The sequence below is a fragment of the Parathielavia appendiculata genome, assembly GCF_033297405.1.
Source record: "Parathielavia appendiculata strain CBS 731.68 unplaced genomic scaffold N657scaffold_3, whole genome shotgun sequence".
NCBI lineage: Eukaryota > Fungi > Ascomycota > Sordariomycetes > Sordariales > Chaetomiaceae > Parathielavia > Parathielavia appendiculata.
This window is the reverse complement of record NW_026944222.1, coordinates 1219047-1236764: the sequence shown is the minus strand read 5'-3', so window position 1 is coordinate 1236764 and position 17718 is coordinate 1219047. Positions and strand designations below refer to the sequence as shown.

The 17718-nt window shown below is 56.9% G+C and overlaps 8 protein-coding genes across 8 annotated transcripts; 3 read left to right on the top strand and 5 right to left on the bottom strand.

Annotated features, from left to right (window-relative positions):
- Positions 1-132: 132 nt before the first annotated feature.
- Positions 133-639, bottom strand: N657DRAFT_569457 (uncharacterized protein; the record flags this gene model as incomplete). The annotated part of the gene is made up of 1 exon (XM_062788666.1): positions 133-639. One exon carries the CDS (start codon positions 637-639, stop codon positions 133-135), a length of 507 nt encoding a protein of 168 aa, XP_062649651.1.
- Positions 640-1937: 1298 nt separating this feature from the next.
- Positions 1938-5273, top strand: N657DRAFT_662268 (uncharacterized protein). The gene is made up of 2 exons (XM_062795131.1): positions 1938-4583; positions 4659-5273. The coding sequence occupies exons 1-2, from the start codon at positions 2008-2010 to the stop codon at positions 5128-5130; spliced, it is 3048 nt and encodes a 1015-aa protein (XP_062649650.1). The 5' UTR covers positions 1938-2007; the 3' UTR covers positions 5131-5273.
- Positions 5274-5744: 471 nt separating this feature from the next.
- N657DRAFT_654389 (sulfate permease) lies at positions 5745-8285 on the bottom strand (the record flags this gene model as incomplete). Its single annotated transcript, XM_062794502.1, has 4 exons — positions 5745-7174; positions 7229-7775; positions 7837-7982; positions 8039-8285. 4 exons carry the CDS (start codon positions 8283-8285, stop codon positions 5745-5747), a joined length of 2370 nt encoding a protein of 789 aa, XP_062649649.1.
- Positions 8286-8406: 121 nt separating this feature from the next.
- N657DRAFT_281341 (uncharacterized protein) lies at positions 8407-9329 on the bottom strand. Its single transcript, XM_062786611.1, has one exon. It carries the CDS (start codon positions 9045-9047, stop codon positions 8529-8531), a length of 519 nt encoding a protein of 172 aa, XP_062649648.1. The 5' UTR covers positions 9048-9329; the 3' UTR covers positions 8407-8528.
- A 1931-nt stretch (positions 9330-11260) lies between these two features.
- N657DRAFT_568924 (uncharacterized protein) lies at positions 11261-12400 on the top strand (the record flags this gene model as incomplete). The annotated part of the gene is made up of 2 exons (XM_062788623.1): positions 11261-11491; positions 11552-12400. 2 exons carry the CDS (start codon positions 11261-11263, stop codon positions 12398-12400), a joined length of 1080 nt encoding a protein of 359 aa, XP_062649647.1.
- A 579-nt stretch (positions 12401-12979) lies between these two features.
- On the bottom strand, positions 12980-14209 carry N657DRAFT_642620 (uncharacterized protein). Its single transcript, XM_062792382.1, has one exon. The coding sequence runs from the start codon at positions 13899-13901 to the stop codon at positions 13440-13442; it is 462 nt and encodes a 153-aa protein (XP_062649646.1). The 5' UTR covers positions 13902-14209; the 3' UTR covers positions 12980-13439.
- Positions 14210-14570: 361 nt separating this feature from the next.
- On the bottom strand, positions 14571-16185 carry N657DRAFT_654387 (MFS general substrate transporter; the record flags this gene model as incomplete). Its single annotated transcript, XM_062794501.1, has 2 exons — positions 14571-15542; positions 15607-16185. The coding sequence occupies 2 exons, from the start codon at positions 16183-16185 to the stop codon at positions 14571-14573; spliced, it is 1551 nt and encodes a 516-aa protein (XP_062649645.1).
- Positions 16186-16261: 76 nt separating this feature from the next.
- N657DRAFT_281296 (uncharacterized protein) lies at positions 16262-17281 on the top strand. Its single transcript, XM_062786610.1, has 3 exons — positions 16262-16550; positions 16620-16884; positions 16953-17281. The coding sequence occupies exons 2-3, from the start codon at positions 16636-16638 to the stop codon at positions 17238-17240; spliced, it is 537 nt and encodes a 178-aa protein (XP_062649644.1). The 5' UTR covers positions 16262-16550; positions 16620-16635; the 3' UTR covers positions 17241-17281.
- Positions 17282-17718: the final 437 nt, after the last annotated feature.

The window sequence follows — 17718 nt, the reverse complement described above, 5'->3', positions numbered from 1 at the left end:
TTTGCTGAGTATGTTACGGAGTACAGGAAGTGCGAGCCGTAAGGCGATCATCAAGCCTTCGTTCGACCTCATCCCCTTCTCACACACATACGAGTCGACAACACAGCAAACAACCCCAGCTCCCGTCGTCATTCAATCCCCTAACATACTGCCCCTCGAAGCCACAAAGCTCACCATCCCGGCAACTACACCCAGTACCCACCGCGCATGATTCAACCGAGCCCAGGTGACAACCAAGTCGGCCATCTCTACCCTCTCCGCCCACCGTTGCCAACCCCCCCTGACAGAGTGCCTCACCACCGACGGCAGCGTCCTCGCCGAAGGCATGCTGAACCCGCCGCCGCCGCCCTCCTTCGCGTCGCGCAGCAGCATCTCGACCTTCCACTTGCACGCGCCGTTGATGCCCGGCTCGAGGTAGAGGAAGGTGATGGGGATAATAGAGAAGGTCAGCGCTGCGGCGGTGATGTGGAGGGTGATGAAAAATGAGTTGCTGGAGGGGGAGAAGGCGACATAGAGATTGGAGAAGAAGCCCGTGTAGATCAAGGGCGGCACCCAGACGGGGCCTTGCTGGTAGAGGACGAGCCATTGGCGGGCGAGGAGTTTGGGGGTTGTGGAGGTGGTGCGAGCTAAAAGGTGCATAGTGAGGGAGTATTGGAAGGTTATTCCTAGGGATTGTTTGTTAAGGCTGTCTGAGATCAAGGGGGAAAGGTTGAGGGAATTTTACCGGCATAGAGAGTTGGCATAGCTATGCCGGCCCATTGGGCCACGGCGGTAAGTGTTGGGAAGCCCATCTTTTCAATGCTGTGCGTTGGAGTTGGGGAGAAAGACCGTTATGTCTCTCGACGCTGCCATGAGAATATCATGGTGATGGTATGGGCTGCTGGCATTGTGATGACGAGATAAGAGGGAAGGGGGCAAAGATACGATGAGCCGATGGGGTGCACATGGGCTGATTTCTCACTTTCAGGCGGGATATCTTGGAATGAAACGCTCAAGGATTGCCGACTATTTGACATGTGCATGTTGAATACCGCCAGTGATTGGGTGTGTTGGGTTGCCGGGTATCACTCGGGAACTCTCCCGTCTGGTCGGGTCCGAAGGTCCGGTGTTTGGGCCGGGCCAGCATAGGGCCATAGGCATAGAAGAACTGACCCTTACCTCTTCACTCATTTGACTCCTTGAGTAGTCGCTGGTTCCCATTGTGGTCGCTATCCGGTCGGCCGGTCGTCTGATAGTTTGGCGGTCAACTTGGAAGTTTACTCCGGAGACATGGCAGTGTGCCAGTCGACGTCATCTCTGCGCCGAAGACAGAGATGCAAGAACAATAATGTACGCTATCGGAAAACAACCGCCTCGGCTGTAGACACCGAAGTCCTTGAAACCTAACGCAAGCTGTCAGATAAGGTACTTCGTAAGCCCCAGTTTGAATCTGATGTAACGGTCCCAGGAGTATATTGCATCTAGCTGGTGACAACTCTACGAGTTTGCCTCGAATGGAGAAAGAAGAAGAAAAGAGAGAACTAGATGACAGGAAGAGAGGGCAGCTCTTATATGCTCCGAAACACACAGACACTGCCTGCTTCAGGATGACGTTATCATGATACCACGGCCGAGGGTTGCCGAGGCCATCATGGGCTCAGCCCATCACATCTGAAGTTCCAACAATCTCCAGAGAAAACGCAGTAATGGACGGTGATGTTGCTAGATCCTGGGTTGAATCTAAAACGGGAAAAGCGCTAAAAGGAAGATGTCATATTATAATATTGCAAAGGGTTGTTGAGACTAGGTTGAACCCGGATGTTGTGTCCTGTCTCGGGATGGATGGTGTGACACGATTCAACTTCTATAATACCCTAACCCTAGCCGCACTCGACGCGACAAATGTTTAATGAAGACGCGCTTGCGGAGCGCGTCTCCTCCGTCAACATGCTGGTTTTCGACATTGAGCCGACCCCATGTTCAAGTGCGTTTCTTGAGCGAGAAACCAACCGAGTTCCCCGTGTCACAATGGCAGCTCCGTCCTCGCCAATCGAGTATCCGGCCAGCTCGCCGCCCCCCAGCACCAAAAGGCCACGACCATCCGACGCGCCGAAACCACAAAGACCCCGCGTCATCGCCAGCTTCCTGGCTGATGATGACTCCGATGATGACGATACTACAAATCAGCCGTCCCCCAAGCGGCGAATGCTGCACCAAGAGACCCCAGGTACCCCGGTAGTTTTTGGAGCTGGAGCTGAAGGCGTCGAAGAGAGTTTGATCGAGGCCCGGCCAGCCCCCCAAGACGCCGCCTCCACCCCGCCCGACAGCCTGCTGCACGAGGCTACCCAGCAGGGAGCAGAGCGTTACGAACGTCTCTTCGGCCTTCAAGGGTTGCCGACACTGGCAGCATTCACAAGCCACGATCCGCGCCCGACCCCCTATCACGTCTCGACATGTTCCGGCGTCACGATACCCATCAAGGAACGCAAGCCCGCCGCGGCAGTCTCGTACGCAACCATGGTCGCAGCACGGTCCAAGACAAGGGAGGGCCGAGCACACAAGAGCTACTACGGTATCGCCATCCACGAGCTCATCGACGGCGCCAATAAGGAACTGGCAGCAGCACGCAAGAAGGCCGTAACAACACCCATTGCCCCACCGGCCAACCCTGACAGACCCATCTGCTCTGTCGAAACACAACAAACCAACCTCAAAAAGTCGTTCAAGCGCACCATGCTCTGGACCGAGAAATATCGCGCACGCAACTTCATGGACCTCTGCGGCGACGACCTGACCAACCGTCAAGTCCTCCGCTGGTTGAAGAGGTGGGACCCCATAGTCTTCCCGCACGCAGCCAGCAAAACCAAGTCAGCAAACAGGAGGCACCACGGTCAGCAACAACAGGGACAGCAGCTCGAGGAAGAGAAACCGCACCGCAAGATTCTCATGCTGCACGGCCCTCCCGGCCTCGGCAAGACCACTCTCGCTCATGTCTGCGCGCGGCAGGCGGGCTACGAGATCTTGGAGATCAATGCCAGCGACGAGCGGAGTAAGGATGTGGTCAAGGGGCGGATTAGGACAAGCTTGGGCACAGAAAGCGTCAAGACGGTTGAGAACAAGAGGTCAGAACCGGGAAAACAGCAAAAGGTTGCCCGGCCTGTTTGTGTGGTTGTTGATGAGGTGGATGGTGTGGTCGGCGGATCAGGGGGCTCGGGCGAAGGCGGCTTTGTCAAAGCATTGATTGACCTCGTGATGCTGGATCAGAAGAACAGTGCCGGTGCTGCGGCGGCCGCTGGTGGAGGGCGACGGAAGAAGGGCGATGATTTCAGACAGATGAGGCCTCTGATCCTGATCTGTAATGATGTCTACCACCCTTCACTGCGACCCCTGCGGCAGTCTGGACTGGCCGAGGTCATCCATGTCGGGAAGCCGACCGTGGACGCCGTCGTCGCTCGGCTCAAGACCATCTTCGAGAAGGAAGGTATTCCCTGCGAGAAGGATGCCGTGCGGAAGCTGTGTGAGGCAGCGTGGGGCATGACAAACGGCCTCGACGCGAAGCGTGGAGCGGAAAGCAATGTTGAAGGCGATCTCAGAGGCGTCATGGTGATAGGAGAATGGGTCGCCGGCCGGCTGCGGGCAACTTCCCCGGACGTCACCCCTTGCCTCACCCGGCAGTGGCTCGATAGAAACATCATCCACGACCTTGCCCATGGCGGCGGAGCCGCCAGAGGTCTCGGACGAGGCGACACCAGAGAGATTGTCACACGCATCTTCCAAGAAGGCGCCGGCTTCCCGAAACAGTCCAGCCCAGCCCTTCAACCGAGCAGGACCACTAAGCACGAACAACCCCAAGCCCAACTCGGCTTCGCCGAGCAACAAAAGAAGTACGCCATGTCCCGCCTGCAGGAAATGATTGATACCTCAGGCGAGGTCGACCGCATCATGACAGAGATTTTCCTAGAGTACCCCCACCGCGAGTTCAACGACGACTCGTTCCTGACCAAACCCGACATGGCCTACGAATGGATGCACTTCCACGACACGTGCTCTTCCCGCCTCTTCTCGAGCCAGGACTGGGAGCTTGCGCCCTACATCAGCCAGCCGGCCCTTGCTTGCCACCACCTGTTTGCCTCCCCGCGGCGGTACCAGGCCCAGGCCGCATCCGGTTACGGCGGCGGCAGGTGGGGCGAGGCGGCAGACGACGGCGAAGCCGACGCCGCCCCTCTGCCCTTCTCCGGAACGAGGGCCGACTATGCCGCGTACGAGGCCGAAAAGGTCAACCGCGCCGCGCTGCAGGCAATCCACGCTCAGCTGCCGCCGACGCTCTCCCGCGCGTTCCGCAGCCCGGAGGATATCGCCACCGACTTCCTGCCCTATCTCGTCCGGCTCGTCTCGCCGGACGTGAAACCCGTCATGGTGGGCGGGAGCAATGACAAGATGGGCGCCGTCGCGTCGGTGCGCAGGGAAGCGGAAAAGGTCATGGTGAAGCGCGCGGCGCAGGTGTTGGCCGAGGTGGGAATCGCCCTGCATAGAGGCAAGCTCGAGCAAACGGATGGCGGTGGCGGTCCGGTCGGGAGGACGCAGTGGGTGTACCGAATGGAGCCGTGAGTCTTGAACCCATCTCAACCATCCGCCGCCCCAAGAAAAAACAGGATGCATGCTGACATACTGGGAACCAGTGATCTCGACGCCCTCGCCACATTCGAAACAGCCTCGGCATACATCCTTGCCTCCCAAGCGCCAACCCGCTACGCCGTGCGTCAGGTCCTAGATCAGGAACTCCAAAAGACGCTCGCCCAGAAACAAACCGCGTCAAGACTGGCCCGGCTCCGATCTGGCAGCGGCGCCCCCGCCACGACTACCCGTCCCGACACTCACCACCTCCTTCTTGACGATGACAAGGAGAACAATGGCATTGCCGCCAGGGCCGCTGTCGGCGAAGACAAGCCCCGTGTCAAGAGGGACTTCTTTGGCAGGGTGATTGTCGAGAGACCGCTCCCAGAGGCGGATGGCAACGCTGCCGGGGTCAAGAAGAGGAGGAACAAGGAGGAGAGCGGGCAAGGCGCAAAGGTGTGGGTTACGTATCATGAGGGACTGAATAACGCTGTGAGGAAACCCATCTCGCTTGAGGAGTTCATGAGGGGGTTCTAATGCGAGGATGACCACGGTGCACTCTTTGGGAGTGTTGATTGCCTGGACTGGATAGGTGGGGAACGATGAGTGATTGGATTCGGCAACTTGGGATTATGTACTGTGTATGTTGGCCACGAAGCAGAAATGGTACCTCATACTATTACACCACCCATATGAATACGGTACCCCAACGGGTAGGCCGTTGAGGTCGTTTCAGTGTCGTCCGAGGTGGATTCACTTTCCTCCGGGCAGCCCGGCTTGGCGAAAACGACAATCCGGTCCCGGCGGCGAACTTTCGGCCGCACTTCGGCCCGGGCAACCCGGTACTTATTGGCTGGCGGCGTCGTCCACTCTCGCTGATTGCTCTAGGTGCTGAGCTTTAATCAAGGGGGTCAGCCAGGTCACCAAAACCGGACCATGTGACTATTTTGGCCAAATCACCAGGGGTCGAAGTGCAGTTCCCACGCCGCTTGTTCCTCGGGACTCAGATGGATAATAAATGTCACTAAGGTAAAAAAGCAATGAGGTAACGACCATGCCTCGCTTGCTTACTCAATCCAGAGTCAACACACTTAAGCCAGAAACAAACGAGATTAAGTCCCCTCTATTCCAACACCAGCCCTCTATCCCGTTCAACTCGACTCCGCTCCCCGCCTCTCCAAGCTCGAAATCACACTCGCAACCGCCGTCTCAATATCAGCATGGAAATAAGGCCGGTTCACGCCGTAAAGCGGTACCAGTTTGCGGCCGTCGCCACCGCTCGAGGACGCAATACTCGCAGCAGCGGCCTCAACATCAATCTCCTTCGCCTTGGTCCCGACTTCAGAGCCCTTCACGTCCGACGACCGACCGCTGTTACCCGTCTCAGCAACGGCAATCAACAGCTCCGACGACGCGCCCTTGCCGTCATCAAAAGAAGAAGAAGCAGCACCACTACTGCTCTTCCTCTCGGCGCCGAATCCGCTTGCGACCAGCGCCCGCTTGGTCCAGCGGTTGGCCACGCCCGCGAAGTGCCACTCCACGCGGTCCGGGTCGGCGTAGCGGTCGAACTGGTTACGGAGATCAATCAGGGCCTGGGCGGCGGTGACGTCGAGGAAATTGACGGCCGTGAAATCGAGGATGACGGCGCGCAGCGTTGGGCGGACGGCCATCTCTTCCGTGTTCAGGGATTGGCCGCGGCGCGGCCCGGGGTCGTTCCAGGGGCGGTCACCAATCTTGTCGTACTTGTTGAGCTGGGTGCGGCGAGTGCGTTTGAAGATGTGAATGGTAAGATGATCCAAGTGTCGGGCGGAGTTGACGTAGTTGAGGCCTTCGCCGAAGCGGTAGATGAAAACACCAGGGTACGGAGACTTAATTTCGATTTCGGGGTTGGAAAGATCGCTTCGGTCAAGGGCGATGAACGCCGTGTGGGAGTCCTCGCCGAAACCATTCGCGCTGAGGGAAGTGTTGCCTCGGACCATTCCTCGTGGAATGGCTCGGGTGTGTACTGCGCCAAGGAACCTGCCCGGGCTCTTCGCAACGCGGAAGAGGAGAAGAGCGGCCGATGCCGCGATAGTGACGTAGATGCCGTTCTCGATCGACGTGAAGATGGAGACGAAGACACCGGCAAAGAAAATGACAAACTCGAGTGGGGAGGCCTGCCAGTACTGGTAGACCTCACGCGGAGGCGTGATGAGGTCGCCGACGGCGTGGATGATGATGGCTGAGAGACCGCTTGAGGGAATGTAAAAGAAAACAGAAGTCAGTGCGTACAGGGCCAGAAGGACAATGACAGCAGTGAAAATGCCGGCAAGGGGGGTCCTGACCCCGGCCTTTGCCTTGATGGCTGTTCGAGAGAATGAACCGGTGGCCGGGTATCCGCCGAGGAAGGGCCCAAAAACGTTGGTGAAGCCGATGGCGACCAGTTCTTGAGACGGGTTGATAATGTAATTGTTGACCCGGCCAAACGACTTGGAGATGGCGATGTGCTCAATCAGAAGAACCAAGATAGTAGTGGGAATGTCGGGTCCTAGGGCCTGCAGGATCTCGGTGTTGATGACTGGAGCGCCGACATGTTGGAAGCCTGGGTGATTGTCAGCATATATGGAGGGTCAAGGCCCATTTGTGTGTTGCTTACCGCTTGGTACAGTGCCGAGGATTTTGAACTTTGCCTCTGATGCCTTGGTAACGTTCCGATTGACCAGCCAGCTCACGAGGATGTAGATAATGACAATGAAAGCCATGCGGAGGGTCGAGATGAAAAACCACGTCTTGGCTCGGCTGGGATACTTCCTTCCCATGAAGTTGCAGAACCAGCGGATGAAGTAGAGGCCGAACAGGGCGGTTAACCCCATGGCGGCATCCAATTTGGTTCTTGGCAGGCCTTTGAGGGTGTTGATGATGACTTGGTACGTCGCCTCGCGTGTGTTGACACCGGAGATGCCCATAAGGCCGGGGACTTGGCCGGCGGCAATGCTGATGGCAGAACCCGTCATAAAAGCACCAATAGCCACCAAGGGGATGAACTCGACAATGAAACCAGCCCTAATGAGACCCAAGAACAAGAGGACCACCCCGGAGATGAGTGCGAGGCTTCGAGCAATGGTTTCGGCGCTCAGGTCAGGGTTCGTTTTTTGCACGTTGATGACGATGTTGCCGACGATGGTCGACATGACCGCGACCGCCTGCCGTTCGGTTAGCGTCAGACCAAACGGCCTTTTGACGGGATGCGTCATGCGGACGTACCCCGATGGTGATATCTTTGGAGGTGGCGAAGGCCCAGTATAGTAGGAAGCCAACGAAGGACGTGTAGAGACCATACTCGGCGGGGAGGTTGGCGAGGAGGGCATAGGCCATGCCCTGGGGCACCACCACAAAGCCAACCGTGACACCTGCTGTGGTTAGAATTCCACTTCGCTAGCGTACCAGCCGTCCGCCCGTCACTCACCAGCAATGATGTCGCCTAGAAGCCATATCAGATTGTAATGGAAGATCCACCCCAGAAATGGGAATAGCTCCCTCAGGTAGCTTGTGATGCCGGGAATGGTGGGAATGAGGTGGGACAAGGCCTCTCGGACAGAGGGTTCTTCCTCGATGTACGATCCATCGTCATAGAAAGCGGAGTCGTCCAAAGTCTGGTCAGGGGGGATTCCAAAGAACCTCTTGACGCGTTCGGCGTGCTGACTCGGAGCCATGGTAATCGCCGGTATGGATGTGGGTCGCCTTGAGGTGGAGGATCCGGGAGGAGCAACGGCCGAGAAAGGAAGCCCAGAGGCGACTTTTATATGGCCAGAAGAACACGCTCGACATTCCCCATCGGGTTGCTCCCAAACGTGGTGTCCCGAGGCACTGGCTCAGCTCCGCTCGTTGGTGTGAGCTTCCACTGCAGACAGGGGAAGGTTGAGCGGGAGGCAGGGGTGGGGAATTAGGTTCAGGATCTAGAGGGTGATTGACGACAGCGCGTGCCGTGGGATGGAAGACGACAATCGCTGATCTTGCCAGCCAGGCGGGCGGTGATGACACATGGGAATGTGGACACCCTCGCCTGCCAGCACTGTCCACGCGAGAAGCTGCACGCAAGTGGCGAAGACCGGGCCTGGGCTAAGCTGGGATATGGGGTATGTTTTCGTGGGCAATTCAAACTGAGATCCTCTGCAACATGGATCCCTCGCTGACCCTGGGTTGCGCTGTGTAACATTTGGCAGTCCCAGAATGGTTCGACTGTCGAAAATCTGCCAGACAATGTATGTAGAGAACAAACGGGCCGTGGGGGCTCTTCCGGAGCGGGTACTTTGCTTCGGGCCTTCGGTCAATGAGGGCGTGAGGGGCGCTGTTGGAACTCGGAAAGGGTCCCGGACGAAGAACTGCAGAGCTATCCGCCTTTCTTCACCCCTAGGACATAAAGAATGGAGACCCCCGCTGATATCGCAAGATGTAATGTGACGCAAGTTGCCCATTATTGTTGCGTACTCTGGGGCTCTAGTTCGCCAAACAGGAGCTTGAAGCTTTGAAGTCGCGTGTCAGGCTGTCGCTCTCGTCGAGATAGACCGCTCGACGCCGAGATATCAGACCTCAGTTGAGGCTCAAGATCTCTGGGCGACGCAAGTTCCCGTCTCCCACGAGAAACAAGAAGCACCCCAGAAAGCTTGGAAAGCTTGTTCGCCGTGAGGCGCACTGCTGGGCTTGCTGGGCATTCTGGGCATTCTGGGCGGCTGGAGACGCGTGAGACAGCATCATCAGACAGCAGTGACCGTTTAGCGGCTGCATCACGGCATGTGGTGGCGCAAACGACACGCTTGCCAGAGTCGGGTGTTTTGAGGTTGTCCGGCTCAGCTTGTCTTTGGGGGCAGTGGGCGAGAACAAGGATTGGTTCCTTCCCGTCGTCTTTCCGTTTCCGGATCCTTGGCGCTTGAAGTTCCCCCCGCTTTTGCTTGTGGTCGAGCGGTGATTGGCTGTGCCGTGTAAGCCAGCTCAATCACACCATTTTGGGTGCTTCTCAGCCAATTCCAGAGTCCTTTGGCATGCTCACCAGCTCAGTACCTGTTTCGTTGCTTGGTTCTCAGCACAGCTTTGTGCGGTGGCTTCTCCAGGGCCAGTTCCCAAGCTCATCCTTATTTCTCAACCCCGCCAGCCGGCCTAGCTCGTTTAGTTATTCCATCTCGGATTCGGTTAGACGCGTGGGGGCAAGCCGCAGGATGCTGGCGGCCCAAAACCGACAAAAAGGGAGCTGCCGCCCCCCTTTGCGCATGACGACATCTCAGGGATCGTTTTGCGCAATACTTGACGTCCAACCACTGCCAGCCCCCGCTGAGCACGCGACTTGCCCTGCTTGTGCGCAATAAACTTCCCTGTCCAAATCTTTTGAGCACGGCAACCTGGATTCTGCGGAAAATTGAAATACCCGTTACAGGACGGTCTTTGGCTCGGGCAGTTCCGCGTTTCGTGGAACAGAAGATGAGCTTCTCGATCAGACCCGACAGTTCGATGCGATAGCGAGATTGCGGTAGCCCTGATCTTTGCTTCTTGTATGCGTGTGGGCTCGCTGGGGAGGACTCGTCGGGTTTTGCGAACCGACGATGGCCTGCAGGCCGGGATTAGGGGTGGGCAGCATGGTTCAATGCCGTGGAACAGGTCGCGGAGGTGATACTCGGACTTGGCAGACGAAAGCCAGGTGGAAAGTCATGGCTGACGACATTCCAGTCTCGAGTCTTTGCCTCACGGTCAGGACTTGACGCACGACATGAGATTGATGTGTCGCATCAAGAGCGCACAGCTTTCAGTCGGTTCGGGAGCCCCTGCCGACGCGCCTTTCTGCTTACGTTAGCTGTAACCAACCAGCTGAGTTGACCCGGTGAACGTCAAGTTGGACACCCGTTTCGCGGAACTCGTGGGCAACGAGGAGAAGGGAGCCAAGATTGGCGATTTCAACGGTCAACCTGTTCTCAATGCTCTAGATAATTCACACAGCAACAAATGCAAGTCGCATGGAGCAGTTGTCGATGAAACTGGTTAGGTGAGCTGACACACTTACCTTTGACACTGCTACTGTGCCCGGCCACTGTGAGGCCCTGACTGGCCGTGCTGATAGGTCCCGGGACTGTCCTTTTGCCAGTGGCGCTATCACGCCTTCTCACGCGATGCATGCTCACCATGCTAAGAAGCCCATACCGAACTAAGCTAACCTGTCCAGGAGCACATGTTGCAGACCCTTTACGTCCTGTTTATTACGTGGCGGTCTAATGTCCCCCAACTTGCTCTAAAGAACTGATCACGACGGACAGAGATCGCTTCGTTTTGCTATGTCTCGTTCACTACCTTTGGGTTGGCATCCGCCACGCATATTGGGGGGCAGGCTGGGCGGCCCGGATGGACACGGCCCTAGACGAGAGATGCCGTCCAGGTTGGGCCGTCCAAGCTTGGGCACCGAGGTTGGTCCCGTCGCTTATCATGTCCGGGTACCCAGCCCTCACAGCGATGGTGTGACCGACTACGTTCTTGCCATTGATGCACGAGTTCCAGGGGCCTGGGACTTGACCAACAGAAGCATGCACCTCGGCTCCATCAGAGATTAAGCACAGTGACGCGAAATCTCGGTAGATCCATGCAACGTGTTGCATTTCGACATCCGGACCCCCGGTGACGCCTTTGCGATAAGCAGCGTCAGGATCAAATGCAGTCCTCCGCTGCCGCCCGCCTCGCCTACAGCCTTGATTCTGGGGCTGAGGGCTCGTTTCCCGAAAGGCACCTCGACGATGATGTGGCGCCGTCCTCGGGTATCGGACCCGAGGGCTATAAACCGGCCGTCACAGCAAGCCATATGTTCGAGCCGAGCGTCACACCACTCCCCTCCCACGCGTGGCCAGGCCAAAATCAGCCATTCCTTCCTTACAGCCATCACCATGTAAGCGCTGGTGCCGGTCGCGGTGATCCGTCGGCCATAGGTAACTAACGACCATACCAGATTCCCGCCCACAACCAGCTTGTCGGCACGACTGCCATATCGGGCCCAGAGCAACAAACCATTGCCCCGTTGCGCCCAGAATGGACCTCACTCCGCGAGCAAAATCCCCGAGGCGCTCGCTGGCTAGCGGCGCAGTCCGAGTTCGCCGTCGACGACGACTCCAGTTCAGTCACGAGTCCCGATGGCGGCCCAGATGAATTCTGTCCGCCGCTGCCAACCCAGTCATCGCAAAATCCCAGGCGGCTAAGCACTCACCGCATAGCCAGACCAACAGAAGCACCGGCACCCATACCAAACTTCCAGCCGACCGCGCGATCGGGGAGACCCTATATCCCAGACTTCGACTACAACATGGAGTGGCCCGATCCGTCGGATGCCGGTGGCTTTTTCATCCCACAGCCCAACTACGAAAACGCCGCCGGCAAAGGACCCGAAATAGAAGTCACATATCGTGGCAGCCCCTCCTCGTCGTCTAAGGTCGACTCGAAAAGAATCGCCCACAAGCTGTCGGAGAAGAGTCGGCGCAACAGGCTCACAATCGCGATTCGAGAAATCCAGAAGCTGCTTCCCTCCGAAGTCGGGGGTGAAGACGACGGTGAGGCTCCATCACAGCAAGACGCCGACTACACCGTCCGACCCGGCGTGCCCAGCAGCAAGCTTGACATCGTCGAGATGGCGGTTGGGTTCATCAAGGACCTAAAGGAGAAGAATGCGGTGATGAAAAGGAGGTTAAGAGAGCTGGAGAAGGAGATGGAGAGGTGTCAGTGCCGACATGGCCCACAGGACGCTGTCATGGCTGAGTCAGAATCAATGTCGAAACCTTCGTCTACGGAAGACACGGCGGGCTGAGAGAAACATTAGACAATGTCCCAACACACGGAAGCATTGAGGACACTGAGGACTTATGGCCAAGACAGCGACTCGAGACTGAATCTTCTGAAAGATTAGACGTCATCCTGCGAACACGAAGCACCGACACAAAATTAGAGTCTAAGCTATCTTCATTGTCCGTTCCGTCTCAGTGCACACCTATCCAACCCGGTTCGTCAATTTCTTCTTTGCAGCCAAGATTTCGAATACGAGTTCTCTTTCTACCTTATTGATACCTCACAACCTCCCCCCGTCACAATCAGAAGCCCTTCTCCATGGTTTCCAGGTGATCTTGCACACTCCGTGTACATGTATGTGCTCGCTACGCCGTAGTAATCATGGCGATACTGCGTTTCGTCCGCTGTCACAATCCAACCCCCCCTCCCCCAAAACTCACCCCCACCTATCATGCCCAGAACGGGGAATCCCCGCATCCCGATGGTCCCCACGCGCCAGTGCGCCACAGCTCGGCTCTCGCGCGCGGCACATCCGACTCGTTCATAAGTTCTGCTTAGCTTGATTTGGTGTGACGTATTGAGGAAACCGGCCAAATCAGTGTTTTCGTGGTAACTATTTGGGTTTTTGGAAGCCGGTGCGGTGAAGAGTGATGGGCGATTAATAATGGAAGCCATCCGTGCGGAGAACTGCTGCTGTTTGTTGTACGACATTTGCAGGCCGTGGTACCAAGCACAGGTGTTTGGTGCCAGTGATCTGTTAGTCCGCTGTATGATTGCTGGGAGGAGTCAAGTTGAAGTCTCCCTTCCACCCATTTGCGTACTTTTCCAGCGGATCGTGGGATGTACTTCTCGGCGTATTCGGGGTTGAAGAAATGAAGGAGGATCCTCAACGATGGTGAACGGAAGGTCGTTGTTAACGATCCAGTTGACGAGATGCTTCTTGATCAACTTCCCTGTCGAGTCCACTGTCAAAACTGTCGTCGAGTCCATTGTCGAGTCCGCTGCTAAATCCACTGTCGAATCCGGTCTTGCTTCCGCGGGTGCTGAATCCGCTGTGGGCTTCAGAACCTGGGTGGCTGCTGCGGCTTGTTGCATTCCAAGACCGACGACTTGTGCCTCTTCGCTGGCGGCTCCTTTGCACTATCGTGGCGATTATGTTTCATCGAGAGATGGGTAGCGGCACTGATGGTAGAAGCAGCTTTGAAGGGCTGGCTACAGTACTTGCAGCACCAGACGGCATCGCCTACCTTTCCATCACGATCCAATTCCACCAGGTAATCACCGTGGCCCGATATCCACAACCTCCGGGATGTCTCCTTGGCAACCCAGTCTTCTGGAATATATTGCTTGGTTCCCAGTTCGACCATCGGCCAGTTGAAGAGAGGTTTTTGAAGCACTTGCTCAGAATCGACGTCCTTCCAGGCTTCAGATTGCTTAGTCATGGTCAGACGACCCTGGCGACGCATTTCAGTGGCCAGGGGCCGCATGGGCTGGCCCAAAGAGATCTCAGGATCTGCAGTCATCTCTTGGGCTTGTTGGTTCAGAATACTCGTCGGTTGACTCGGTCGAAAGTGGTATTGCGATCCGTGTTCGTGAGTTGCTCCGTTTGCACCCACTGCGCCAAGATGGGTTTGGAAAGAAATTGCTGAGAGGCTCTTAATTAAAGTTAAGTGGCCGGTCGGATCGGCGATTTTGGAGCGTCGAGAAGTATGGTCTTGGCAAATATGTCAAGTCAAATTGTTGCGGTGACTTGTTTGAGTTCAGACGGTGTGTCTATGGAGTGTTTGGTTGGAGCTTCGAGTCGGAACCGCGTCGGCGGCTGATATCAGAGATCCTGCATTGACACGTCCCGGTCCTTTGCCGGTGGTGATAAGTTACTTCCCACGCGTTTAGCTGCGGCAGCATGCTGTAAGTCAACGGTCATTACGATTTACAAAATCCCTTGTTGACCTTCCTGAACCTGACTTGCTCCTCGCGGTCCGACATGGTCGATAAACGGAGTCCGGATCTAAATCCTGCGGAGCTCGTCGATGAGCCGCTTGGCGTCGCCCGGATTAAACTCAGCTTCCACGAAGTTCTCGAGGAGCACGGTCGGAACAGCTTGGCGGAGTCGCATCGTGAGAAGGTGCCATCTCTTGTCATCTCTTTCGCCCCACGTTCTCGGCCTTTCCCCAACCAAGTCCTTTCAAATTTCAAACTCGCCTCGGCATAAACAGTCTCTTTGGCGTCAGCCAACGCGAGCTCCTTACCTCCCTCATGGCCGCAGTCCCAGCAGTCTCCATATCGGTCAAGACGGACCGCTGCTCATCCTCGGCTTTCCTCTCGATCTCAAAGATTTTCCAGCTCCGCAAGCACCACAGGAATACCGACCCAACAAGGAACATGGAGCCGACAAAAATCTGCGACGGCAAGAACTGGTGCATCCCCTCGCCCTTGGCAAGCTGCAACGCAATCGCCTCGCCAAACGTGGTTGGCAGCACCAGTGCAAAACAGATGGCGCCGTACGTACTTCCCGCCTCGGCGATGCCGACGACTTCAGCGAGGATGGGGTTGACCGTGCTCCAGAATGTGCCCGACACCACCCCGGCCGTCGCCGCGAACACCAACAACCCTACATAGCTCCTTGCCGGGATCCAGACCGTCAGACACAAGACGCCGCACAGCAACGTCATGCACAACGCCATGTTGATTCGCCCGACCCGGTCGCTGTAGTAGCCCACCACGGGCCGCCCGAACCCCAGACCCAAGCTGAGCAAGGCCTGCACGAGGGCGCCCTGCGACGGATTGAGCCCGATCGACGTCGCGTAGCTGGGCAAGCTGTACCACAGCGCGACATAGCCGAACTCGGTCACAAAACCCCAGCAGAGGATCAGGAAGACCTGGATGCGGAGAAAGTCGCGCGGGCTGAACGAGTAGCGATTGGCTCGGCCGGCCGTCGAGGAGGACACCGACGGCGGACGCTCGCGGAGGAGCAGGGCACACACGGCGTTCGCGGCCAGCGAAGTAAAGCTCAGGATGCGCCAGGTCCAGGCGATGCCGGACACCTCGATCAGGCGGCCCGCGATGAGACTGTACGCGAGCCCTCCCAGGCCGGCTCCCGAGGTGGCAAAGCCGACGGCCAAGCTGCGATGGGAGGAGAACCAGGGGGAGAGGAGGTTCATGGCCTAATGACAACGATCAGCGAAATTTGAGTCAATCGTTGGAGCCTTCCGAGTAACAAGCGCTCACCGGAATGTAAATCAGCCCCATTCCCCAGCCGAAGCAGAAGGCAAACGACAGAAAGAGATGCCAGATTCGCGACGCAACCGATGCCGAGAACAGACCGGCGAACACCACCACTGCCCCGAGCAACATGGTAAGCCGCGTACCGATGCGCTTCTGCAGAAGGGCGGTCAAGGGCGAGATCAGCAGGGCCTGGGAGATGGACAGCCCCCCGATCATGGCATACTCAAACTTGGTGGCGTCCCTGAACGATTCCCACGTCATGTACCGGTCGAGGAAGACGCCATATGCCGAGTTCACGCCCCAGGTGTTGGCGTTGATCATGAAGACGCAAAAGGTGCACACCCAGCCGTAGCCGCCGTCGGGAGGGACATCTTCGAGGTTTGCGACGTTGGAGAGGGATGCGGCCTCCCTGGATTCTCGGCGAAACGGGCTTCCGCTGGGGGAGTTGAACGTGTTGGGGCCCTCGTTCGGGGCATCCTCTGACACTGCAACGGGGCCGTCAGAGTGGGTGTGACGGTGGGGCGGCATGCTGGAGAGGGCGATGTCCGCAGAGTTACGTGAGTGTCGAGCAATGGTTGCCATCTTTGAGTCGCTGACAATGGGTATGTGCGAACATTGGGTCTACTGATGTTTACCACTCACGGAGTGCCAAAGATACAGGGCAATTATTTGACTTGTACTAATACCCTGGAAAGCAGCGGCATGTGCATGTGGGGTAGGGAGAAAATGCCCCGAGAGCGGACGCAGGATGACTCCATCGAAGACATCCGAAGGGCGCGGCAGTTGATTCCGGGCCGAAGAACCATCCTTGATGCGACACGGACTTTGTTATAAGGGAAGCACGCCATGAAACATATCGCCATGCACAGATCTCGTATACCAGCGTCATATCCAAGGCATAGCCACAACTCAAGTCAGTTCTACACTGCGTTTGTATAGCTACATAGGTAGGTACCTTACTATTTTCTGCGTAGGGGCTCTGGATAGGGAAATTTTCACAATATTTTGTAACTTAGAGCCTTTTCTTGCCGCATGCTGACCCCGACAACGGACCTCAAAACGGACCTAGGTGGTGAAAGTCGCGACCCAACGCCTATACTCTTTCGAGGTACACACTACTATGCCGCATGCACAGCCAAAACAGTTGTGCTCTGGGCGCTCGCAGTCGCACTCCGGGTCAGGCTATTCCTCGGCCTCGGGCTTGGGTTCCGGGTCGGGGCTTGGCTCCGGTGGGTTGTTCTGCCGGGACAAGAGCGTGCTGTACGAGTAGCCCCATTTGACGTAGGTACTGCCGCCTAGCTCCTAATCGAGCTTCGCCGCACCCGCGACGATGCTGAAGTAGGTTGGAGACACCCCGGCGACCGCGAAGTGTGGCTCTAGGTGCCCTCGTCCATGCTGGCGATGCCCGGTCTAAACTCGTCGAACGATCCGGCCAGCTGGTCGAGCTGCGAGTCTCGGCCGCCCCATTGGTCAGGTCGCCCGAGATGACGATGAAGGAAGGTAGTGGCACCTCCGCGCGGCAGAGACGTTGCAGCTTTAGCCTCGGGACGCCCATGATTCTCCAGCCGGCGCGAGCTCAGAGTGCTCAGGCCACGGAGGCAGAACTTAGCGAGCATACTGGGTTGTTCTCTGAGTAAAGTTAGGTCTTGACGTATCAGAAGGAGCTTGGGGTTGATGGGCTCGCGACCAGGGACCCTTTGATAGCTTGACCACCGGCCCTTATTTATCTTCTTCTTCGTCGTCAGTCGGCGACGGTCGACCAACCTGCTGACAACTGTCTCTCGCAGTGATTACCATGTGTATTTTCCTATATATGGATAGTAGCGTAGCGTGACTCTACTCTGTAGCCATTCCGGAGTTGAACGGCGCTATTCCCCAGCTCTCAACTGATGTTTTCCAATTTTTCCCCAAGCTTATGGCCATATAGGGTTGCAATTCGCCCAGATCCAAATGGATCCTGGGTAGAATGATCCCCTTCTGAGGTTTCAGCGCAGAACATCCACCCCGCCAAGCCAGTCAGCGTGTCTGGCCCAATTACTCAAATTTCAACGGCATTTGTTCATTTGGCTACGGCCCTCGCGAGCCACGGTAGGTTATCGCTTCATCAGCCGCGAT